We start from the raw sequence: 26,663 nt of genomic DNA on the forward strand, positions 1-26,663 counted from the left end.
TTCTTGAGATTTGTATTGGGCTTTCTATTCAGATGACTATGTGTGAGAGCTCTACACAGATTGCTGCACTCATTTTTATGTTTATTTTTAATCTATTTTTAATTTGTCAGATGGTATGACAGAAATTGCAGTAATTCAGTATTTATTGCAAATATGCTGAAGAAATCAGGAGTACTGCTGCAATTTAGGTCAGTGCCCAACAAAAAACACAGGATCATCAAATGAATCTTGGCTTAAAAAATTATCTTTTTTTGGTGGTTCTATTTTACCAAAGACCAAAAGACAGCTGGAAATGCAGATCTATGGCTGAGATACTGATGGACAAATAGGTAGCTGCTTCCCAGGAGCTTGGTTATATGCATCCCTTTGGCCTTGATGAAAGAGATGTAACCTACTTTGGGTTTAAGTTCCAGCAAGGCTGTGAATGTGGTAGCTGCCATAGGGTATCCTACACACTGTGTAGCCAGCTTCTAGACTTCCACATATATTTTTATGTAGCTGTGCCCTTTCAGATACAGTCTGTTTCCATTTGTGTAATGCTGCACCAAGACTCCTGTTCCAAAGTGTTGGAAGAAAGTTACTCAACAAATTTGTGCCATTTCACGTGCCCCCCATGCAGAGTCTTTACAACATTCTGGTGTTTCTTGGGAGGCAGAGACCTACTGGGGAATTGATCAGCATTGCCTGCAAAAACATGCTTTGATATAAGTGTTTGATATTGTGATTTGCAGAGTTATCTGCTACTTGTTGCCCTAGGAATATTTGGATTACTTCTCCCAGTAATAAGCCCAGTAAAATGTTGTTCAGTGTAGTATAAAAGATCAAAAATGGCATTTTTTACCTCTCTTAGACTATTTCTTTTGTTAAGCCTAATTTCCACTTTGTCAGCCCTTGAGCTATTGAATCTTAATCCAAATTCATTTTAACAATATCTCATCATTCTAGACTTGAATTGATCTTTTTACCTTACTGTAAAGCCAGTACTGACTTTCATTTATTTCAATGCTTGTTTTAATTAAGAGAACAATTATTTTTGTTTTCCTATTATATTTTTGTAACTGTTGGGGTCTATCACGTTTTTCACAATTAAACTACTGATTTAAGAGAGTATATACTGTACAATTTGTTTTAAGCTGAATTGATATTTAATGCTGCAGTTGAGCCCTGTTGATAGAAAATATTCATGCACTCTGTGTCTTTGTTTTCCACAGCCCCGACAGAAGCTCCCTTACATCCTCACCTAGGTAGGTGATTTGTCATTCTTACTACCTAAACTCAGAATCATTGACTTTATTATAGTAAAAAATCTGTAAAGTCACATTAAACTAGGTCTGAGGAATTCAAATAAAAATGAGATTCATATGAAGTTGAATGAATTATATCTAATTCTGATTAGTTGTTTCTTCATTGTGGTTTTTATTTCTCTTAATTTTATTTCTCCTATTTCTTGTCTTTGACACCTTGCAGTGTGAGTATATCATGCTGCAGACTTTTTGGTCCTAGTTATGTATTAGAGTCCTAGTTATGCATTAGAGCATCTGTTTGCAAGAGAGCCAGGACTGGAGCACCCCTGCTATGAAAACAGGCTGGAAGAGTTGGGGTTGTTCTGCCTGGGGAAGGGAAGGCTTCAGTGAGACATTAGAGCATCTTTAAAGGGACTGCAAGAAAGCTGGAGAGGCATTTTTTCAAGTGCTTGTTGTAATAAAACAAGGGGGAATGAGGGACTTTAAAATGAAAGAGGGCAGATTTAGATTAGCTGTCAAGTTGGTCAGACACTGGAATAGATTTCCAGAGAAGTTGTGGATGCCCCATCTCTGGAAGTGTTCATGGCCAGGCTGGATGTGATTTTGAGCACTCTGGTATAGTGGGAGCTGTCCCTGCCCATGCCAGAGGTGTTGGGATTAGATGATCTTTAAGGTCCCTTTCAACCCAAACCATTCCCTGATTCTATGCCCCATAACCTTCAGTGTGGGACAGCACCTCACAGCAGGGCAGGGTTGCTCTGAGGAAGGTTTTGTGCCAGTGCACCTCCCAGGTGGACCCTGGAGCAAGGCACTGCTGCTCCCTGCATCCACCAACCCTTATGCTGCCATTTGATTCACCCAGGACAGATTCTGGCATTCTTCCTCAGTTTAAATAGCAGGTGACAGTTACTTCATTACTTTAGTGGAAGTATTTGTAGAGGAGGATCTGTCTAACACAACCACAGGTGCCAAAGTGCTGGGATTTAAAGGGAGTTTATTTGTCATCATACATAAATGAGAGAGTAAATCTAGGTGGAATATTGGGGAAGTTTGCAGAACAGTGGTGAGAAATATTTGCATAACATAACTCACAGTTTATGTTCCTTAGATAAATTGACCTTTACTGACAGGTCTGCTGATAGCAGCAGAGAAATTCCAGTGAACCCATTGATTTTCACTTATGAGTTGTCAAAATGTATTCCCTGACTGTAAGATCTGTAATACCCTCATTAGGACTTCTCATCCATTCTTGTGCCCATGTTTGCAGAATCTCAATTTGGAAAGATTTTTTCCTAAACATTCAGAAAACCAACAATTGAGAAAAAAACTTAGAAGATTTAGTGTGTACTTGATGACTCCATCTTTCCATAGCCATCACACTTCCATGATGGGGGCACTTTTTAATTTTTTGTGGTACTATTATCCAGAGTAAAGAAAAAGTCCTGTAAATAAGAAGCACTGGTTTTTATAAGTAGCTTAACCTAAAAATCAGACTTTTAGAAATCTAAAATGCACTTTACAATGCATTTCTTTGGGTAAGAAAGCATGGGATGATTGCACTGGATTCTTTTCTTATACTGCTTTTTTTTTCTTTGCAGCTGAAATGCACAGTGACAGCATTATCCTGCGAGATGACTTTGACTCTTACCATCAGCAAGAATTGAATCCTACCATGTGGTGAGTTTCTGCACTCCTTTAGATGCATTTGAGCAAATGAAAACATTTATTGAATGAAATGAAATATAAACTGAAGTGTGGGTTTGCTTCATTAGGACCTAAATATTGTGGTTTATTAATTAATTCATTAATGAGTAACTGAGAAATTCTAAGCACATTGAAGTGGATGACAAATTCTTCTTGATTTCAAATTTTTAAATAATCCAAAAATAGAAGGACTAGAGCTGAGCTCAGAGAATATTTATGAATGAAGATTTTGGTTTCCTGAAAACACAGATTTTCATCAAAAAGGAGAATTTCAATAATTAAACTTTGTTGTTTCAATTTTTTTTTTAATTTCATGTTGTACATGTTTTTGGTGAAGCTAACTATAGCAATAATTCCTTCCAAACTGAAATGAAGTGTTTCCAAATGCTTAAAAAAATCATAAGAAAACCCCCCCAAAAACCCCAACTGGAATTAAATACCTCTGTCTAATGTTCATGTGATGAAAATGTTTGAGGTTGAATTTCTTTTTCCTTTTTTTTTAGTGGAAGGCACACTTTTTCAGAACTGTATTGTATTGTATAAGAAGGAAAACACTTTCCTTCTCAGTTCTATTCAGCAACTTCCAATTGCTAGGGCTTGGGGGGGTTTTGGATTCCTGAATTGGGTCATTCATATTATCACAGTCTATGTCTGAAACAGCCAGCACAAGATGTTATTGGTCTTTAACCAGTGGAAGCTACAGAAGAATCTCAACTTTCCCATGCATAACAAGGCAGGTACAACTTGGGGCAGGTCAGGCAGCAGCTTCATGAACTGTGAGCACAGTGAGAGAGCTCTCAGACACCATCTCTCCCTCTGCTCCCCCATTGTCACTCAGCCAAGGGATTGCAGAGCCCCAACCCCTGCACTGGTTCAGAAAACAATGGAAGAGTTGAGGAAAAATAATCACTTTAATGTTAATAAACTCAAATATCAACCCCTGGGAGGGGTGGGCTCCTTAAGTCACTGCCATAGTCCAAAGTTGCCCAAAGTTGTCCTGTAAATAACAGGACAATCTGGAGGGATAAGTGTTGGTGGAGCCTACAGGAGCAATCTCCCAGTGCTCCCTGAGCTCCAAAGGTGGGAGTTGGAAACAGTGGCAGACTGTCAGCTTTTAGTCAAAAGGAGTGTTCTTTTACCAAGGATGACTCTTAGAAAGACTTCTGAATCTTCAATATTAATAATTTTACCACCACAGTGATCATAAACTACCATTTAATATGATATATGTGTGCAATGTCCCAGAGGAGGAAGCTATACATCTCTCTTAGTACAAAACCAATTCTGTTCTGTATAGTGAGAGCATATACAGTATAAAATACCCAGATAAACACATCTCTTGGTCTTAATATGAAGTTTTGAAGGTTGGAGCCTCCTTTTCTTATATAAGATTGTTTCTGAATTTTCTATTTCTTTCAATCCTATTTTATAAATATAATTAATTTATTGTTTTAATTCATACAAGACATAGAAATATATTACTGGGTTAGTTTATCTTGTTCAAATAAATCCTTGGTGAGCATTTTAGCACTTACCTGTGTTTGTTAGTTAATACATTCATTCTGTGACATTTGACTTTATTTTCCTTTTTATTAAGGACTGTCACAACTTTCCATCTGTGCAGGTCTTTCATAGCTTAACCGTCTTATGTAAAAATGCTGTAGTTTACAGAATTTTACAGATATTTTTATTTTTTTCATGCTCATTTTAACAGGTTTTAATTGTGCCTACAATTTTTGCTCCTCTCATTCCTTTTGTATCAGCTCTTTAAATGTTTTTTTTTTCTGGACTAGAGGCATTAAGGATGTGTGATACTATAACAAAAAAAACCCTATTTCTTTATGGGTATGGACAGATCAAGGACTCTTAATGGGTTGCAGAATAGCTGCCAAGGTAGATAGCTTTAGCAGCAGTGTGTTAAATGGACTTGAGGGGAAAGAAATGAGGAGAGGCATTATTTCCCTGCAGATGCCTCATAATTCACAGAGGACTTGTCTATTGGGAGCCTCCATAATTTATTTATCCATTGCTCTCAACTTTAAATTCATCCTTGCTTATAGAACTCTCAACAGAAAAATATCAGATTAAAAGAGTCCCCAGTCTTCTGCTCCTTTTGTTGCCAAGATGTGGATTTGGTCCCTCTGGAATAAACTTCACCACTTTGCTTGGTGAGTCAGTGCAGAGAGGTGGGTGCTAGGAGAGAGCCCAAAAACTCACCACAATCCTGAGACAGATTTTCCTGTAATAGCACAAAGCCAGCATTTTCAGCAATGCTAAACAGAAGTGGAGCACAAATAAAAGAAAACCATAGTGATGTATCGTGAGCTTTTCAGCACAAAGAATTTCTGCAGTAGCTCTGCCTCCAGTGAAGGCCCACTTAGCAGCAGAAAGCTCATTCTCATTTGATTGTCTAGTGGGAGTAAAATCAGGAATTATTAACAGTTGTTGCCATCCACCCTAAAATTGTGGTTTTTCCCCTGGCACCTGCTAAAATCCCATCTTTACCACAAGCAATTGCAGTGAGTGCTGGAGCAGCATTTCCATCTCTGCTCAGCCTGCTCTGTGTGGAGCAGCTGCCTCGTGTGCCCCAGCAGGGCCGTGCCACGGGGCCACTTACACCCAGCCACTCTAATCATTTCTGAAGCCATTATTTGTGTGCTGATGAAAAGAGAACTGCTTGTATTTTCCTCCAATCTTTTCTTCCCAAATCCTACATAACACTGGCTTGGAAGTGATTAATATTTTCCCACTCCTCCTGCTTCCCCTTTTGGCATGTGCAGCTCTGGCAGAGATGTACCATCCAAGAGCACCAGATAAGCAATTTATGTCCTCTCTATGTGTCCAATTTTATGAGTCCCAGCAGAGCCTGTGTGTCACTCCATTGCTGGGAGAGGCCTCATATCAAATAACTATTTTGCACAAGGGCACTGTATGATTTTGAGAGTTACTGCCTGCTCTTTCAAATGCATTGTAAGACACATCCTTCCCAGCAGCCATCTGTTTCTTTGGAGGCTCAGAAACAGGGAAGGAGTGGCTGCAAGTGTTTTTGGAGCTGCAGAAGGAAGAGAAAGGAAAGGCTCTTTGTAAAAGAAAAGTCACGGTACCACATACCTAAATAAAAAAATTGGTGACTGAAAGAAAGCAGGAGAAACCGCTAAAGTGGGAAAGGGACAGGGAGAGAGGAGGCAACAGGAGAGGACACATCCTTATGTGAACATAGATGAAACATAGAACAAAGGAGGAGGATTTCTCTGCTGGGAATGCAGAAATGGAAGCATTTTCTCTTTTTTTTTTTGGGAAACCACCCACTATGAGAATCTTCTTGTATGGTCTATCCAACTAATGTTTATAATCTTTTCTTCCAGTGTCTGGTCATGTCAGAATATGGTCATTCCCAAAGTCCCCAGCCCATAGACAAAAGCCTGCTTACCTAAGCAAAGATTTCCCATTTCTTGGGTTTTATTTGCCACCAATCTTACAAAGATCTCTTGTCTTGTGAAAAAAATATGTTTCACACAATCATAAATGTCCAATGTATTATGTATCTGACATGTATCAGCTGTGGAAGTGAAGGTAGGTAACACACCATAAATGCAGCACCAATGTCCATGCTCAGCCAGCCGCTGTTGACTTGTTGAACTACCAGAAGTGTTTAGTACATTTGTCAATTAGAAAATTGAAATAATACAAGGGATTAATGTCCATGACACTTTCTGAAAACTGACAGGACACTGTTAGATCAGAAAGCTCAGGAATGAAGTGTCGCAGACATCTTTCATGAAAAATCCTTTCTTAGGATTTTTCCTTGTGAGAAGCTGCAGTTTCAGCAACCAAAAGTAAACAATAGTTATCTGCTGCTGTAGAATGCAACAGGTAGACCTGTGATTGGTCTCCTGTAGATATTCAAATTTCCTGACCACTCATGGCAGAGCTAGCTCTTGCTCTCTGTCTGAGACACAGATCTTTGTTATTCATTCTTGTCTATTCTTAGCTTAGCTAGCTTCTGAAGAAACTTTTTCCTTTCTATTTCTTTTTAATATAATCTTAATGTAACATATATAATAAAATAATAAATCAAACCTTCTGATCATAGAATCAACATTCTCATCTCTTCTTCATCCTGAAAACCCTTGTAACCACAGTCACAATGAAGGAATTAACTGATTTCTTCAGTTGGGAAAGGGAATCTGCACCAGTATCACTTGCCAGGGAATGGCTGGATGAGTAGAGGTCCAGTATGAGTAGTATGAAGAAGACTGCCTAGGTCATTGAGCGTCTATTCCTGTGACCATCTTGCCTCCATGTAACCTCATAAACTGCACTAGAGAGCATAAAAAGGTGCTAGATAAGAACTAAACCAGGCTAAACGAGAACAAATGTTTTAAAAAATTCTGTTTAATCCTATGATAAATTATCTAATGTTAAGAAATGCATAAATTAGTAAAGAATAAATGTTGGCATGAATGCATGTTTCTGTATAAAACAGTTTTAATAGTAGGACTGGAGAAAGCAGGGGATTCAGTACATTTAAAGGAGAAAGAGACAGTACAGGAGTGTTTTGCTGGCTAAACTCTCCTTCCAAATTTGATGTCATGTTTCATCTCAAAGCCTATCAGCACACCAAGCAGCAGTCACTTACAGAAGGCACACTTGTCAAAGATGACATGAAGAATAGTTGAGCATGTAAAATCAATCAATAAGAAACAGAGATTCTCTTGGTCATCACTTCTTCATGGCATATGAGAAATGTACAGGTACAGTGATATTTCCAGTGGCAAAGAGGTTGAGGAAAGCTTTGTGACAGGAGAGAGAGGTCCTAAAGTGGTTTCCAAATTGCACTAAAACTGTGGGATTAAACTTCAGAAAGATTTATGTTTAAAAATCTCTTGGCAGTTTGAGATGTTTATCTTCTTTATGGTTCAGACATCACAAAAGACATCAGTCAATATAATATCCACATACTCAGGTATTGTAGAGGGAAAAGGAATGACAAATAGGGGTGAGGAAACAGCAGATGTTTCCCCCTCAGCAAAGTGAAGAACAATAGCAGACAGAGGTGGGACTGTCTAAGCCAGGGATGAGAGAGATGGCAGGTCTGTGGAGAAGAAGTCATCTCGATAAATGCGACACTTGTCAGCAGCGGCAGCGAGGACCAGCTGTGAAGAGAAAGCTGAAGTGATTTTAATGTGCTAAGATTTTAGACTAGGCAGGTGAGAAAGATAATGTAGAAAGCTGCACCCAGCCAGGGCAATTAATACTCTCTTCTGTTTGTATAAATAGAAAAGAAATTAACCTTCCTGTCTGCACCAGGAGAGGAGCAAATTGGATCGTTTCTAAACACGTAGTACTATGACGATGATCTGAGGAGCAGCAGATCAATTATCTTGCTCTTCATGCATTCTTGTCAAGCTAATGAGCAGTTTATTGTCAAAGGTAATGCACTTCAAAGACAGCACAAAGGTTTGAATCAGGATTACCAACAGCCATCCAATTTTGTATGAAAGGAGTCATCCTAGAAAAGACAACCGATGATGAAACTGCTGTGTTAGCAGGACAGTGCTTCTGGATTTCCAGACAATATTTCATAGACCCCATTACAGAAGTAAAACAGATTAATCACTTTTTATCTGTTGAAATATGAGAATTAGAGAATTAAAATATCCCTTGGATTATGTAGCCTGACCTTTCAGGAAGGACTAAGTGGTCCCTATAAAGTATTCAGGGCAAAGTTTTCCTGCCATATCCGTCTCTTTGCATGTATCAAGAGTCCAGGTAGATGCTCCACTATAAAATTCAAAAATGTAGGGGCATACAATGAAAATAATTTTTATAACAGCCAGAATCCTACAGAATCCCAGAAATTCTTCTAGTTCCTGTGTCTTGCTCTTCAGTTGTTGAAACTTCAGGATCAAGTGAAATTTAGATAGCAACAAAACATGTTCCCTGTGAACTCTGCTTCTGTGCTTTCTCTAAAAGTACCACTTTATTCACTCACATGCTCTCTTCTTGCCTTTTATTGAGAAATAAAATTATTTGCTGACTGTGACTTCTTAAGTAAATATTAATTCACTCATGTTGATTTGAACTATACTCCTTTATTAGAATATTTTATTTTGCTGCTTAAATTCAAAATCCTAAATGCTATCAGTGTGAGTTGCTGAATTACTTCACTGGCATGCTCATACAGGGAAAAAAATTCAAACATTTCTATGTCTGATGTTTTTTCTGGAGTGTTTCCCTGGAGGTTTGATGTTTAAATTGTGCTTTGGGTGCCCAAAGGCAATGTTGGGCAGCACCATTGCAGGCAGCTTGTTGGGGACCAGGAGTATATCCAATGTTTTTTGAAAATGTGGACCTCATGCCAAGATCTGATACCCTAGCTCTAGAAGGTGAGGGAGGCAGCCCTTTCACTACGTTCTGCAGTGAGGCTGCCCACAAAATCCTTCATATTAAATTAAGAAGTATCAGGACAGGTGTAATTATTTGTCTCTGCAGCACTTACCAGCCTCTCTGAGAATTTCTTCATAGTTTTTTTTCCTAAAAGGTGAGCAGAGTAGCAACTCTGTTACTAGGAATATGGGATATGACAAATACAAATAGAAGCAACAGCAAATGCCATGTTACACTGCAGCCTCAAGCCTGGCCTTTGGGGAAATAACCCTGCCAGCAGGAGGGGGGCTGATCCCAGCCACTTGTCCTCAGCTTTCTCTGTGGTAACTCCATGATGGTGGGTTTACTTATGGTAAATCAAATGTTCACAAGGATTTTGTAAGAAGAGTAGCTTCAGGGTATATGTATATATGTAAGATTTCAACTTGTTTTCCCATGGTGAAATGCTTTGCATTCAATGAGCAGGGACACCCCACTTTTTGAGGGGTGTCCCTGCTCATTGGGCAGTTTGCAGAGAGCAAACACTGAATCACCAAGGCCTTTCACAGGAGGCAGCTCCAGTGGATCACACTTACAGCTGCCCTACCTTTGTGTTCAGCACCGTGATAACAAACAGCCCAATCTGAGCACCAAGACCCAGCAGCCTGATTTTACAGTTTACACTGCCTCCAAAATGCAGTCTCTGCTTTCCCTTCTGACCACAGTGTGCTCTCCCTGCAGGTCTGAGTGCAGTAACTGCGAGGTCGGGGGGCACTGTGGAGTGATAATGCACGGCAACGCCGCCACCTTCTGCGACCCATACGGCCCCAGAGAGCTGGTAAGTGAAGGCTGCCCCTCTGCCAGGGCTGGGGCAGGCTGGGAAGCTGTGTCAGCTGCAGGGATGTTGGTATTTCAATCGGGATTACCAGCAGCCAGAACGTTTGGTATTGAGCAGAGATGCTCTTGAGCAAGGTCCATAGAAGTACACCCAGAAACACCCCAGTGTTTTAAACAATAGATGCTAGCCAAAGGTTATTGCAATAGCTGCAATATTATGTTATTGCAATAGTTGCAATAACCTTTGTCCCTTTGCAAGGAACAGTCTCTTGATCCAGCTAGTATCCAAGTCATTTAAACTATCTCTGAAATACTGAAAAGTCAAGGACATAGAACAGTATTTTCGAACTGGCATCGTTCTCTTTTAATATCCAACAATTAAATAGAGACAGGGTTCATTTTTCTTTTATTATTTTATTAGTCTTGTCCCGTTTTTTCTTGTCCCTGTCCCTGTTGACAAATGTTAATTTGGTTGTAAAACACCACTTGTGAACAATGCATCCTACAGACTTAAATGCAGCCTGGAGCAAGCACCTGCCAGTCTCAGGGAAGTGTATGTAACAGATTGAGTCATGATGAATGGGACAGAATTAATTTTGTTGGGAGGTAGGGAGGTAGTTTGGTCATAAAATTGCTGTAAGAAACAAGTGCAATTTGCATTAACTTGAGGTCATCTGAGTGTGGAAAATGAATTGCAATACATAAATCAATGGCCACATGCTGATGCTGAGCAGCTAGCTGCAATGATGTACATATAAGGGGAGCTTTGGAAAGAACTGAAAAATTAAAAGACCAGATCAAAGCCCATGTAATTCAGAATTAATTTTCATGTTTTCAACAGTCTTCTGAATGGAGGGAGAGGCTGATTAGGGCTATTTGAAGAGCAAACATGGAAGAGGGCCATAAAACAGAAGTGGTTTTGGCCAGGCATCTTCTCTTCATTTCAGACACTGACAATTCTTTTCACAAGGTTAATTTTACATCCTTAACTGAGAGGAGAATGACACAAATGCAATGTAGATATTGCTGATGTGGTGCATAAAAGTCATCAACACATATAAAACTAATTTAGAGATTTTACAGATAAAAAAAGATTTCCCTTGCAGCCAGCTAGAGCCAGGGAATCCTGTCAGGGATGTTAAATGGCCTCTCTGCTACTTTGCATCCTGTTTGAATGTGCTGTGCTTTGCTAACTGCCTTGAGAATGCCTGCAATGGTTTATGTCCTGTGCAAAAGGGAAGTCACACCACTGGGGTATTTTTCCCATTCTTTACATTCATTTTTAGTTGTAGTACTGAGTATAAGTAACACTACTTGGAAAAAATCTATTTATGACATTTAACAAACCCAGGGTCCCAGCTCTGAGGGTTTTGAACTGTCATTCATTAGCTGTCTTCTCCCTGCTGATATGCAATTTAGACTATCCTTAGTAATCAGGAATTGGCTTATAAATCCAGTCTTGGACTGCATTTGTCATATTGCTGTGTGGTAAAGTAGCACTACCATGACATCAGGAATTTGGAAAACATTTGTTATGCTACCAAAGTGGTGTGATTGAATAATGATCTGAAAAAATCATCATGCTTATAAACAGTTACCAGCCTAAAAATGAAGTATTTATAAATATTATGGCAGTGCTGCAGAAAAAACAAACCCTTCTGCAGGAACATGCAAATGGCTCAACACCATGGATGAGCACAGGAGTGTTCAGGCCAGAGGTGTGATCTAGTTCTATTTTTGAGTATGGACACACATTTAAATACCTACTGTCCTAGAACTAACCTGTTTCTCATTTGCAGTTGTTTTGACAATTTCACAACATACCTCTTTCTGTCAGAAATTTTAATACCTGTTTCATTTCTCTATGATTTTTATCAATCCTATTCTGACCCTGCTTGAAATGGATCATGAAATCTCTGTTCCTGCTAATGGCTCCTGGTACATGAATTACTGCTTTACAATACTTAGTCAAGAAGAGTTGAATTTGCAAAAATATTTTCCATCAGCAGCTCTAACAGCTGCTGATTTGCTACCTTGACCTCCTTCTTTCCTCCTGATTTCCAGCAGCCACCTGTTACTGCAGGCAGAGGGGTTTTAATACCAACTGTCCCTGTCTGTGGGTGAGAATTTACTGCTGGCAAAATCCTGGAAAGGTGTATAGCATCAAAGATGTGGCAAGCAAAGGAAAATATCTGCTAAAGGCTGCCTACCATACTCTCTGCAGTGTCTGAACTAAGCAATCCTATGCAGAATTTTGCAAAAATTTTTAGTAAGTCTAGTGTTTTTCCCAAAGCATTGCTGGAATGATTCACAGCACGGTCTAAATCTGCATGAATGTCTCTTCTGTGATAACTGATGTGTTTAATTTCTTGGTGATATGAGCTACTGAACCTCAATAAAGGTTTTGTTTTCAAACTATAACTTGCACAACATAATTAATTGAATGAAAACTAATATAATAGGTGCTCTTAACTCAAATCAGAAAGTAATTTATCATTTGGCAGTGTGTGATACCTAATACTGAATCAATCCTGGCAGAATGACTTAAATGGGAATGTGACTTTATTTTTAAAGTGGATGCATGTAAATGCAGCTTTCCTATTCTTGCTTAAAAATTAAAATTATCTGTTAGAACATGTAGTGTTTTTATCAGCTAATCTTCAATGTATTTCAGTGAACATGCCATTCCTTAATATTTATAAGAAATTCTTTTCTGTATGTAATATGTATGTAGAAAGGAAACAAATCACACCAAAACCTCACACCAACTCATGCAGATCTCCATCCATTATTTTCAAAGGCATCATTTAATGAATAGCTCAACTAGGTTGAGCTGGCACTGGAAGAAGTCCAGTCCCTTTTGTTCTTGGATGCCTTGCTTGTTAAGTAGCAGTATTGTTAAATTCAGCTTTCAAAAGAAATTGAAAACAATTAGGTGTCCTTCACAACACACTGGGGCTTTTTATTTTATAGCATTTTCAGGAGAACCATTCTAATTTGAGGCACTGAAATATGGAGGCATTCAAAGAAGGGAGAAAGAGAGGCCTCAAAGGAGGGTGGTTTGCTGAGTACAGAGTGAGCTGCTGGTCCTTCTCTCTTTTTTCTCCATCTCTCTGGATGTCAGCAGTGGGTAGATTCTGCTACAGCATTGCACTCTACATACCATGTAGTATCACCAAGGGTTTTTGTTTCCTTTGGTGTGGAAGATTTAAGTTCCATTGTTTCCTCTTAATAGTTCATTATTTTAGGGTTAAGAAATGTTATTTTTATTATTTATTTATGATCATTTTTAGTCCTTGCTCTGTGCTGGGAAAAGTGAGAACTGTTCCATATATACAGATTTACACTAAGCTGACTATAAACCACAGAGATAATTTTTTCAATCTTCCAAAGAGTGTTCAAGTGACCCTGCTGAACATAAATGTGGGGTTTTTTGGTAGTTATTATTATTATGGTGAAAAAAAATTCTGGCTTTGACATATGATAAGCTTTCAAAAACCAAAATGATATAACAAAAATATCCACGATCGCTCAATCTGAAAGGGTTGGTGATAAACAGTCCCATGCACTGGAGATGTGAGTGTCTGGAGATTTTCCATGCTTTAAGGAAAAACAAGTGATGAATGTATTGTTTTGCTCATCTAACAAAAACATTTGCTTCTCTTCCCATAGACCACCACTGGCCTTAACACAACCACTGCATCCGTCCTTCAATTTTCCCTTGGTAAGTTTAGATTACCCTTCCACCCAAGAAAGTGCAAAAAAGTCCTTTCTGTAAAGGAAAATGGCCCTAAAGTTCAGGGTTACCTTTGTGGTTGATGTTAGACTCAACACAAGGGATTAAAAAATCTTTTAAAAACTTCAGTGTATTTATTCATCTCCTGACACAGAGCTACTGTTTTAAATTTTGGAAATGGAAAGCTGCAGTGGATACTCTGGTGAGCTATGTGTGAGTTCTGTTTTTTTCTCCTGTTTTATAGCCTGATGTTTAGCATTATAATTTCTTGCTCTTTCTCTGAAGTGTGATTATTGTTTCTAAAAAAAAAAGAGAGGTTTTGTTATTTAACCCCCCAATATATTCCAAGTTACACCAAGGTAGTGCTGTTTTAAACACATTTCTACAAAGAGAATAGGTAGGGCAGATGAAGACTAAATGCTATTAAGTCCATATTATCAACAGCATGGTTTTATGCTATATTACTTAGAATACTGTGAGTTATTGCACATTTCACTGTGCATTTGTGGCTATAAATTATGCTAGAGGCTGTGGCTGAGGGCAAATTTGGAACACACTTACTTTGTTAACTCATTTCTCAGTGTTGAAAATATGAAGAAAAAATGTTCTAGTGATATAAATAGTTCAGTAAAAAAGCAAGCAGGAAATGTAGCCTGCTTTCTCTGTAGACCCCTGGATATGTGTTTCCAAATCATATTCCTATTTTTAAAAAAGTAATACTCCAAACTTATCTCAGGAGATGTGTGATTAAACTCTGGAAATCTCAGTTGAAAATAAGAACAATCATGTAGCTTGGAAAACAGCTTGGGTTTTTTAATGGATTGGAAATCAAAATCCTAGAAGGCTCAGAAATACATCATTTAAATTTGTTTTTTACCTGAAGTTCTTCATTTGGGTATTGGAAGTCATCAGTACCTGCTTCTGACTGCAGTGTTAATATATCTAAGGACTGGTAGCTATCCTTTATTTTGAATTACTGGTTTTAAAATCCAGAAAAAAATGTCTCCAATCCTCAACTGAATCAGTGCATAAATATTGGGTACCTGAGATGAAAACCAGCCTGTTGCTGCCCTGCAGTTTCATTCAGACAGTGGAAGGGTTGCAGCTCACCTGATCCACTGGGATGTGTTGCTCACTGACAGAAGCATGAGATGTGACTTCTATAAAGCTGCAAGTTTGCAATGATGGAGGAATCTCACTTTTCATGAAAATTGCAAAAATCTATTTTGGATTATTCTTGCAGAGAGCCAAGATGGTTTACAGGCAGGGTAAGGTGAATGGGCTGGTAGGTGTGTGTTTGCTGTCACAGCCCAGTGCCTGGTGCCTGCTGCAGGTGAACTGCAGAGCAGTGCAGGCTCCCAGAACGTTCAAAACGAGATTTGATATTTTACTAGGAGCATTTGTGCCTGTCAGATGGGAAAGGTCAAATAAAAAAGGGGTAAGAAAAGGCTGAGCAGGAAATACTCTGTATGACAGGATTTTCATGAATATACCTTAACAATGCCTGAACCCATACCAGTAGGAACCAGTGAAATCCTCAGTAGGATGGAGCAGAGAGGGGTGGATGCACATCCAAGTAAACCAAATTTCAGCCTCCAGTTGAAAATGTATCATGTTTCCCCATGTGCCTGTGATGAGTTTGAAATACAATGCAGATTGGTTTTGTAACTGATAGAAGCCGGCAGGAGCCAGGGGACTGCTGCTGAGCTCAGCAATACTTGGCTTTAGAATCCAGTTTCCAGCTTATTCCCAAATGTCCGATTTAATCATAACCCTATTTAGGGATTGATCCAAGGGAATTGCTTTTTATTTTAAAGAATGTTTACCACTTTCTATCAGCCATGGAATAGCTTAAGCTGTAGTCTTTTGGGGGTGTCTTTATGTTAAATTTTTCACATAGCTTTGGCCTTATTAAAGAGTGCACATTTTAATTTTTCTTGCCTCTAATTATCAGATGGAATTTTGTATTTGCAGTTATATAGGCAGTAGAGAACTAGGAAATGAAGCTAAAAATTCTGAAGCTAAATTCTGGTTTCACCATGAATTCTAGATCCTTTTAAACTCTGTGGTCAGGGAGGGTAACAGACTAGTGAATTTTTCATTAGCTGATATTCTGTGTGGTTTCCTTCATGCATCATGTATTTGGCGGTTTTGCTCTTTAAAGGCCAAGGCAGTTGGAAAGGTGCACTTAACAAGAAGGCTTTATTAGGATGAAAAGGTAATTAGTAAGGCATTTTCAGCACACAGGACAACATTAATGTGCAGTATCCTTTCTGAATGAGAGGAACTTGTCTGTCATGCAGCATCCACTCAGAGCTGGTCCAGGGCTGGGGTGATATTTACACTCATGCACTCTGTGCCCAAGTGTGCAGAAAATTTTGATTACTGCAACTGACTTAATCACCTATCACTACATTTCTCCAAGACCCAGCACTGACACGTCTAGCAGTTTTCTTAATGTTCAGTGGGATTGTTAATTGAGATATTTAAAGCAATGCCTTTGGGCTCTCTCAGGCCAGAACATCTGATTCAACAGCTTGGGAATTGGAGGATATTGCACAAAAGCCTCTGGACTCAGCTGCCACACAACATTAGTCTGATTCATTAGCTGAAATATTCTCTATCTCCAAATCTGAGCCTTTTCCCCTCAGCTGCATCCCTGGGCTCCCCAGGGCTGAATGTGCTCTGTCATTCATATGGACCACTGTGGTGGAAGGTGACTCTTTCTTTGTACTGAGAGATAGCAACTGAGCTAAATACAGAAAGAGACACCAAATCCCATGGGAAGAAGAGGAAAGGCTTTCAGGAAGCAATGGCAAGGTGTGAGGTGTGCAGGTTGTTGTGCTGAAGCTTTTTCCTTGGGTGTTCTCCCCAGCAGGTGCTCTGGAGGCAGGGTGGGCTCTGTGTGGGCAGTCCTCCACTGGCAGGTGATTCCCATCCCTCCCTCCTCTGCAGAGCCTCTGCTGCAGCTGGAGATGCTGTGATGAGCATCAACACTCAGCCTGGCCTCCAGGGAGGTGCTCCTTGGAGCCATGGGTGAAACAACGTGAAAATTGTTAATGGAAAATAATGCCTTGAAAAACTTGTATTTTCTCCTGTCTCCTTATGTCTTAGTTTTACGAGATCATTTCTGGCTGTTAAACAGTATTTGAAAAGGAGAATAACTTGATAGGGAAACCTCCCACTTTTCAGCTTTGGTACAAAAATTCCTTCACATTCCTCTGAAAACAGGATGACTTTGTCAGTATCAAATACTGGGGAAATACATAATGTTTGTAAAGCACAGTCCTAGTTTAAAATTTCTTTCCCTTCAACTTTCATGCCATTGTCACAAAGATCCTCTGTCATTACTAGAGCAAATTAGCAACTCTTCTTCCCCCCTAATTTTCTAAAAAAATCTAATCTTCCTATTATTTTATGTTAAACCAAAATTGGTTTCTGGGGGGAAGGGTTTTTTTATATTCTGAGAAGGCATACACCTTCATATATAACAAATATTTGGCAGTTCAGCTCTGTTTCTTGAGGATCAAGCCATTAGTCTTGCAAACAAAGAAATAGACACAGGTTCAAAAGCTTTTTTGCTTTATTTGGAGATAAAGCTTGGACTTGGCCTCTCCCTTCCAAAATATTATTACAACAAATTTTTGCAAAAGTTGGGTTCCCTAATCTGTCAGGATTTACTTTGATGCAACCATTAATCCCTATTTTCAGTCCCCTTCAAAACCACCTTTGTATGGCAAATCCATCACCTGCAGTATTTAAAAGCTGTTTGCAATCATAAACCATCTTTCCCTAATTGAATATGAGTGACCTGAGTTATGGTCACTTCATATGTGCAATATTGGTGTATATGTTATCTTGACAAATGGAATCTCTTACAAGAATCTCAATACGATGCAAAATACTTTTCCTGAAATAAATAAAACAATAAATCCTGTCCCTACACTTTTTGTGGACCCTGAGAATACCACAGAGCTGGCAAGGAAGGGTTTCTCTCTGAGATCATTATTTGGTGTTAACATGAAGGACTTGGAGATGCATGGGCACAGGTGATCTTCAAAGCCTGAAGGCTGCCAGGCCTTGGCACTGGAAATTCTTTAGGCGTCTTCGCTGCATGGATCACATGCTTAATGCCCTAGCTATTGCTAAAGGAAAGACTTGACAGGAATCAAATCTAGCACATCAGCCTTCAGAAAAAACAGTTTTCAGTGAGGTTTTAGCATCAGGCTTTAATCTGTGAGAGTGCTTTGTGATTTTGCCAGATGGACTCTGTTTGTCCTCTCAGGAAAATCCCAGCAGATATTATCCAGAAGATGGGTCATATTGTGATTTGCTCACTGGTGTGGAACCACAAGCATTTGGACCTTACTTGTAGATTAAGAATGGCCCTTTTCTCCCTCTGCTTGTGGGATAGAATAGAGTAGGACCATTTCAGTTGGAAGGGACCAACAAAGATCAGCCACCCAACTATTTCAGAGCTGACCAAGAGTTTTAGTTTGTTGTTAGCTTCTTCAACATCATCCAGTCACTTCTCTGCCATCTATTGCACCTTCCATTGTTCCAAATTATTTGACCAAGTTAATTGTTGATTAAGCATTTGACAAGAATTCCATAGAGGGTTCCACTTGTATCAAATTAATCTATTACAATCGCTAACAATACCTGCCAGCAATTTATCAATGTTTCTTAATATCTTTCTAATGGAACCCTATAGTAAGGGTAAATGTGTATGTCTATTTGTTTTAATATGGTTAACATATTATTTAGAAATATTACTATTGGTATTCACCTATTCAGGACTTTTTGGTAATTCAGGGTGCAGAGATGTTGCTAGGGGTGATTTTCATTCTATAGTACCCACTTTTTCCCCATTTTCTATCTTCCTCCAAAGGAAATAAAATGCCAAACTCTCTGCTTTTGCATACATAAATATTTCATTGGTAATCTTACAGTATAATCACTTAAACCAGTAACAGAAGTAATAATTTTTCCAATCTTGTTCAACACACTTTCTACTCTTGCAACTTTATTTTCTGGTTGAGTAATCACCCCTGTCTTCACTTCAAATTTCCTGAGCTTTTAAAACCCATCAGACCATTAGTTGTACTTAAATACGGAGTAATTGTATTACCTGTGGTGCCTTTACATTTACACTGTCATGTTTTTTAAGTGGTGAGGTGGATGTGCAATGCACATTTCTATGTGGCTTAGTTTATTTACAGTCTGGTTTTAATGCTGTTGATTTCACAGTCCTCTGTGACTGTAATTCAGAAAACTATTTAAAATCTGCTATTGATTGCTTTTAATTAATTTATGAGTAAGAGTCACTGATTTGGATGCAGATCTTTGACATAATGATTCCAAAAGGATTTTCATGTCATGTCCTGCTTCACCCTAAGACATCAGGTTAGTGAATCATTAGCAGCAGACTTTATTTCTCTCCCTGAATTACCAAGGTCACTAGGATCTATGTGAAAGCTGTTTCACTCAGAAAAATCCATGGCCTAATGGTCTTGGTGCTGATTGTTGAAGACAAAGCATGGACAGTGTTCATCACCTTTACAACGTAAAATGCAATTTTTTTCAGGCTATTTATTCCACTTATCATTTGTGGCAGCAATTTGCCTTTGTTACCAGTGTAGTCTTTCAGAATTAAACTATAAAATTTATTTTATTATGTAGATAATGGAAATCTATTTTACCTTGATGTGTGCTCAATCTACAGATTATCATTATTACTGTTGTTATTATTATTATATCATCAGCATCATCATTAGAATTGTTGAATGTGCCCTTTGGATTAGTCCTTACCTGATAGGATTCTGTGCTTCAGAACTCACATTTACTTCTCTATTAACCTCAGCAAATAGAAGATCATGATGACCAAAAATAATCTTACAAAAATAAATAGTGCAGTTGATTCATTGAGCTCCATGTATTTCTGTGGAGCAAACAGCAGTTTCTCACTGCTAGGGCTGTCCCCTAGAGCAGCATCTGGAGGCCTCTGCAGAGATGTGCATGGGATGATGATCCCTTCTGCTTCCCACCAGAAATACCCCAATTCCACTTTGGCTCAGCCATGAGATCAATGATGATTACATTTGGCCCCATGTGACAGTCTGGAGACATTTATCATTTATGTTCTTATCATGTTTTAGTTCACATCTGGTGGCAGCTGTTATATTGATAGCAGTGTTTTTATGCTGTTTATCCTCTGCCTCAATTCAGACCACTCGATAGAACATTTCCAAACATGTTTTGCTATGTAGGTCTCAGCTTTAGCTGAAAGGAACCACTGCTGATCATTTTCTCTTAATTTCCGTTTTTGTTTAGTCAGTTTTATAATTAGCAGAAGCTATTGGATGACTGACAAATGCTATAATAGCATTTTGTGGGACAGCCTCAGCATAACTGGATAGAGATTTCCTTCAGATTCGCTAGGAAAATTCACTCACACATCTCTAGAGAAATACCACAGTGAAAAATAAATCCCTTCTGAATTTAGCATGGAGGAGCACTTGATTGTGTAAATTATCACTCTTGTTAGCTGAACACCAAAAAACCTCATAGAGGAAGCTGTGGTCCCAAATGTTTTGGGCATGTTGAGCCACCTCCTTGCTTTAGTCACCTGCATGGAAGATTTCCCTCAGTCACACAAATTTCTTTCTCCAGTGCCTTCCAGGTTTCCTGTGCAGGCATGGCACATCCACACAGTTGTGTTCTTAGTGGTACCAGCAGGGAGGGGCAGTTCTGCTGGCCACAGATTCATTGTTACTAGAGTTAGATTCTGTCCCTTCTAAGCAACAAGAGCACAGCATTAAAAATATTTTAACCCTCCAGTTGTTTTGTCCTAATTTCTTTCCTATACATTTGGGAAAAGCTTGAGAATTTAATATAACATAACTCAATACCGAAATTTGTGTCATTGACCATTCTGCATTTCTTCTGCTTGCTTCATTTCCCATTCCCTCCCAATAAAACAATGTGGGGGGGTTTTTAGGTTTTGTTTGTTTGTTTGTTTGTTTGGCTACCCAAATTGCCATTTGCTAATGTTTGACATGAAACCTACTGATTTCCCTTTTCTGGTGGAAAAGCTGTTTGTGTTGATGCATAGGTTATGCATTACATCTGATGTGAAAGAATAAGACAGGTAAGTAATATCATCAAGTACTCTTCACATAGCATGTGGAAATGCTAGGTGGTGTTTATTTATTTCACTGCGTTTTACAAGAGGGGCTGCCTAGGTAATATCTAGATTGAAACCAGGGTTTAAAGTTGATGCTGTATTTGAAAGACATTTTAATGGCCTTGGGGCAAAATGATTTGTGTTGTTTTGGCTAGCCCAAGGTTACAATGAAATATTGTCTTTATTACTTCTGTACCAGGGTTTCTCAGTCACTGTTGGGAATTAAAATGTGAACGTTAAAGATTTACTGCATGGAGAAAAGCAGAAAAGATGAAGAGCCTCAGGATTCAGATCCAGGGCAGGTGGCTGTGCCACCACCTTGCAGCCAAACGTGGCCATTATGGAATTGGTCACTGCAAATAATAAATGCTGGATTACAGACTGACTCATCTTAATCCTGCTCATATCATTGTACATGGATAACACTTTTGTATGATTAAAAAGGTCCATTTTTGAATTAAATAACAAAGCATCTGTAGTTCCTGGGGTGGGGGGGACTGAGAAGCCCCCAGCTCAGCAAAACAGTCCTGGCTGTTCCTCCAGTGGGTGAGGGACTGAAAAGGAAAAGCAGATAAAAATAGAAAGACCCATCAGGAATTGCAAAAACCAATGTTTACCAAGCTAATTATTATCTACCTGCATAGGTAAAGGCAGGCATTTAAAGGCAGGTAATCAGTTTTATGGGGTTTCAGAAAAGAGAGACACCTCAGTGCAGAATTGGCTTGAGAAAAATTATTCCCCAGGTTTTCTTGGTGCCAGAGAATTTCACTAAAGCAATCAAGGAAAGGACTTTCATATCTGTATATTCAAGGCAGCTCCTTTTACACAGCAGTTCTTGAGACTGCTGTGTGAAAGGACCGAAGTGTGTTTTCTATTGCCTCTAGACTGGACTGGCTGTAGGAATCTAAATAAAACTTCATGTATTTTCCTGCAGTATTTTAATACCTTTACCAGCACCTTATGGTGCTCATTTTCTTGATTATAGACTTTCACAGCTGCCTGCTAAACACAGTTACACAAAGAATCTATTTACTGGTATGTGTTAGTGTACTACTGAGCTACTTTCACATGGTATCATTTACATTTTGCCCAGCTTCATTGAGAGGTCAACCTCTCACTTAGGGGGCCTCCACATAAAGTGATATTAACTGTTTAATGGCAATAATGTTGAAGGTCAGAATGTGGGTACCCCAGTAGAAAATGCTTCCCTAACACAGGGGTTACTATTTTTTCAGAGATCCGAGAGCATCTGCAAGTATTTTGGGAGCATTACTGATGCTGTTGTTTCAGTAGCTACAGTTCCTGGGTGTCCATTTCAGCCAGGTTTGAGCAAGTTTGCTCACTTTGCCTTCAGCAAGGTGTTTTGTTATGTGATGTTGGTGCACTTAAAAGCATGGTTAAATTTAGCATCATGTAATTATTTCTTTGGCAACAGGCTTATTACCCAAGCACATACCTGCTGGCTGTATCTCTGAAAGAGACACTATAAATAGCTTTACATCAGAATAAATTGGACACTGGCATGAGGGAAATACAGCTTTCTGTTTGGCTTATTTTTCTCTCCTTAATGTTCTCAGCACAAAAAGCAATGTGAATTGTGATCTGAGCTTGTTCATTAAAAGAGAACAAATTTGTGTGAGCGCAGGAAGCACATCAGATCTCTGAATATAAATAGACTAAGAGGAAGTTGAACCAGATAAGTATTTCCTCAGACTTCTCATCTACAGGAAATTAGCTGCATTAATTCATGAAAAGTACATTTGCTGTTATTGGGAATCCTGGCAGGAGGTGGATGGGAAGGACCCGTGGGTGATCACCTGCTCCATGCTCCAACCAGGATTACCTGGGGCAAGTACAGCCTGCTCAGAGCCCCATCCTCCTCGGGTTTAGCCTCAGATTACCTTTTAGGACTTCATTTAGGAAGTTATTCTGATTGATTTTATCAAGTGTATTTACTAATTATTCTTCTCCTCATCTTTTACAATTTTACAGTGGTGGCTTTTAGCCTGCTCATCAACCCTTTAGTTTTATTTAGATGTAAATAACTACCCAACATTTCTGAAATTGAACAACAGCCTAAACCTGCTAGTGGAACAAAAATTAGCTGCTCTCAGAAACCTGCAGAAAATAAATAGCTGAGACTTTATATTAAAAAATTCATCATTCTCACTAATGCTAAAGTAGATCTGATTTTTATGAAAGGCAAACAGTTGTCTTCCTAGTGCCAGATATTTGTTTCAGATTGTTTATCAGAACACATACAAGAGTACAGACAGTCAAAATCCTTTTCCCACGAGGGAAAGAAAAGCAGCCAGCAATAAAAATATTTGTTTCCATGAACAGATAGGCAAAGATTACAAAATGCAATGCAGTTCTTACAGTTTTTAATTTGAATATTTTTACATTGAAAATGTCTCTTTGTACTCTGAATTCACTCTACAAATAAGGAAAAGCTGTTTAAAAAGTCTAAAGACCAAAAATGTCATAGTTAAAAATCACATTTGTAACTAAATTCAAAGTTGTGACTTCAAAGAAAATTAAAAATGCTCTTGTGACCTTCTCTTAAGAAAATTTTCAGAAACAGAATGGAATGAACAGTGCATTGCTTATTTTTGTACCAGTGCATCTTGTATATCCAGCACTAAATATTCTATATTTTAAAATGGTTAAAACCATCTTCTTCTTGATCAAAAGCCAATATAAACATACACCTAAAAATTATCAGAACCCATGGACCATTCATTATACCAAACTGTATGGTTCGTTACTTTGGGAAAAAACTGGCAAGCCAGCCAGATTTGACTACTAGTGATTTATACTATCTAGTCTGGTTTAATTCAAGTGATATCACAAAATTATAATCCTTGGCAAACACTAATCATTATCCATCCCATTAACAAAATTAATAAATATAATCTTGTAGCTTTAGATATAAGGATTCTTCCCAGTGCCCTTTTGTTTTTCAGACTGCATTCAGGAGTCTGAATGCAGTTGAACCCTTCTGAATTTGAACCCTTCTGCACAATATTTTTATGACTCCTTCTTGTGCAGTCCCCATTAGACTGATTCTCCTTAAAGCCAGCATTAGAAATCTCATCTGCTTATCCATGGAAGCACTCACAGGAGCTATCAAGGAGTTGCCAAGAGGCAGAGGACATCACACTCTATAAGGAGCAAAATATTTCTTCCCTTGCAGATGGCACCCAGTTTTATCTCAGCAAAACACCAGCTCTAATCAATGTTGTTAAGAAATCTTAGAGACCAGCAGCTGTATGACTTGGGTTTCTGTAAATCTGACACAGTTGGAGGCAAAGCTGTAGTGAGAATTAATTTTGCCTGCCATTGTCAGCCTGGATACAAATAACTGAATATCTGGATACAAACAGCTGATATGTGGTGCCTTCATAACATCTCTCCTGAAACACTATGCTCTCAGTACTGCTACCTACATGGCATTTAAAAAATAAGATAGCTAAAACATTCACCAGCACTTTAGATGGCAAAAATTACCTTAAGAAGACCTATAATTAAAAAATACAAAAACCCCATGACTGTTTCAGTTGGATATGCTGAGAGTGGTCAGTGCTTGTCAGGTCCTGGCTATGGGTTACCTTGTCCTGTGAAACAAGCAGCAAAACAATTGAGAAACATACTTTTGTTTCACTGTTCTATTCTTTCCTATTTAGCTAAGCAGAATTAACAAAGCAGTTATCAGGACAAGTTTAGCAATCCCATACTCTGCCAGTCAAAACCCTCTCCTATTAGCATCCGTGCCTGGACTCAACTTTAAGAAAATTTTGTTTTATTGAAATTTGGCTTGGGAAAAAATCCAAACATGTAAAGCACCAGCCAAGTAAATTAGTTCAAAATATTTCTGTGTATGGAAATGGCTGGGTTTTATAACAGAAGCTGCTCATAATTTTTGGTAACAGACAAAATTGCTGCTTGAGCTTCAAATGTATCATTTAAAATTAAATCCATAAAGGTTTTCTCTACTCTAGCTTTTCTCTGAAAGTTTTGGAAGTCTGTGAACATCAGATTAAAGTCTATCAAAAGGAGTAAAATAACTCCAAAGGAAGAAAATACTTTGTTCCTGAAACACATGGACAATCTTGCCTTGTATATATGTAAAGAAAAAATTTGACTATTTATTGGAGGATGGTTCGGGGTGCCCCCTGTTCCCAATAGGTAATTACACATGCAAGCCCTTAATATTGAAAGTATAATCTTAACTCTTAGCCAGATTTATCTAGCAATAACCTCACCAAGGCATCAATCTTGCTGTGACATACTCATCTTAAGGAATAAACAGCATTTTTTCTCTAATGCAGTAGCTTACTAACACAGACTTGTTTACTGTAATCATCGTGCAGGTTTTGTTACTCATTTTCAGGGCTAATTCAAATCCTGGGCTTTCCTGATTGAAAGTAAACCAAATTTAATCTCATTCAAAAGGTTTTATGTACAACTTTTCCTTCAGAGGACAGGAAGGTGTGAATATTTATGGCATGATATCCTGCTCCTGCTTCTGTGCTCAGAGCTGACAAACTGTTTATTACCATCTCTGGGAGCTGTGGGAAGGACACCTCCCTCCTGAGCTGAATTGGCCCCAATTCCTGTGATGTTATTACTTGAGCTGTGATCATGTTTTTTGTTCAGAAAGTCAGAATACAGCTTTGCTGGTCGAGGTAGAGGCAAGCATCCAAAAAGCAGATTTCTATTTTAAATAATAATAATTATTTAATTAATAATCCTCATTTAGGATTACTGAAACAACAGTGATATGGACTAACAGCTATAGTACTAAGTAATAGTAATATTGAAAATAATATTGAAAATTATATTGAAAATTATATTGAAAGGCAGTGACTTGCAAGACCATCTCAGTAAACCCTGTCCTGTAGTGCAATTGCATTTTCACCCTCCTCCCTTTTCTCGGGGAGAAATTCCAAATGTAAGCTATGTATGTATTAAAAACTAATACAAACATATATCAACTATATATGTATTAGTTTTGTAAAAGATTCAAGTACCAGATCCATACTTTTTAATTTTTTTGTCAGTTTGAGTTTTGCATAATTAGATAGGTGCATGAAAAATAATCTCAATGTCTTATTATTTTGAGTCAAGAACATACAAAAAGAGGGTTTAAACACTGATAAAAACACATTTGTCATCACAGCCAGTAATTGCTGCTTGAGGACTTTCCCAAACCATCTTTAATCTTCATACAATCCACCCTGATGGTTAAAATAATAATAAAACCCAGCATTTGTCTCTCCTTTTCTTATTGTCTCCACTGCTCTTTTTCCAGTATCAAAAGTGAAATACCACACCTACCTTGCAAAGCCATCTCTGAGTGGCCCCATTTCTTTTAAGCAATAGCTTTGGTCCTCATTGCATAGCTGAGGGTGTTCAGATCTAGCAGACAACATTTTTCATGTTGATTGTGCAGCAAGTCTGGCCTTTTTCCCTTTTAAGCAGCACATTTCAACTTCACTTTGTTAAGAGCACTGTACCAAAAGTTGATTGTAACACTAACTGGAATGGCACGTGTTATAAAGTCTATATTGCTGGTTATTTTTAC

General features: G+C 38.4%; 1 protein-coding gene across 1 annotated transcript in view; it reads left to right on the forward strand.

Moving 5' to 3' along the window:
• Window positions 1-26,663, forward strand: part of RELN (reelin) — a 285,095-nt gene that overhangs the window by 121,659 nt on the left and 136,773 nt on the right. The window contains exons 5-8 of the mRNA XM_066550860.1: window positions 1,212-1,244; window positions 2,843-2,921; window positions 10,059-10,155; window positions 13,827-13,878. Of these exons, the coding sequence (XP_066406957.1) occupies window positions 1,212-1,244; window positions 2,843-2,921; window positions 10,059-10,155; window positions 13,827-13,878 (261 nt within the window). The remainder of the gene's footprint in view (window positions 1-1,211; window positions 1,245-2,842; window positions 2,922-10,058; window positions 10,156-13,826; window positions 13,879-26,663) is intronic.

The sequence above is a fragment of the Molothrus aeneus genome, chromosome 5 (genome assembly GCF_037042795.1).
Source record: "Molothrus aeneus isolate 106 chromosome 5, BPBGC_Maene_1.0, whole genome shotgun sequence".
Classification (NCBI taxonomy): Eukaryota; Metazoa; Chordata; class Aves; order Passeriformes; family Icteridae; genus Molothrus; species Molothrus aeneus.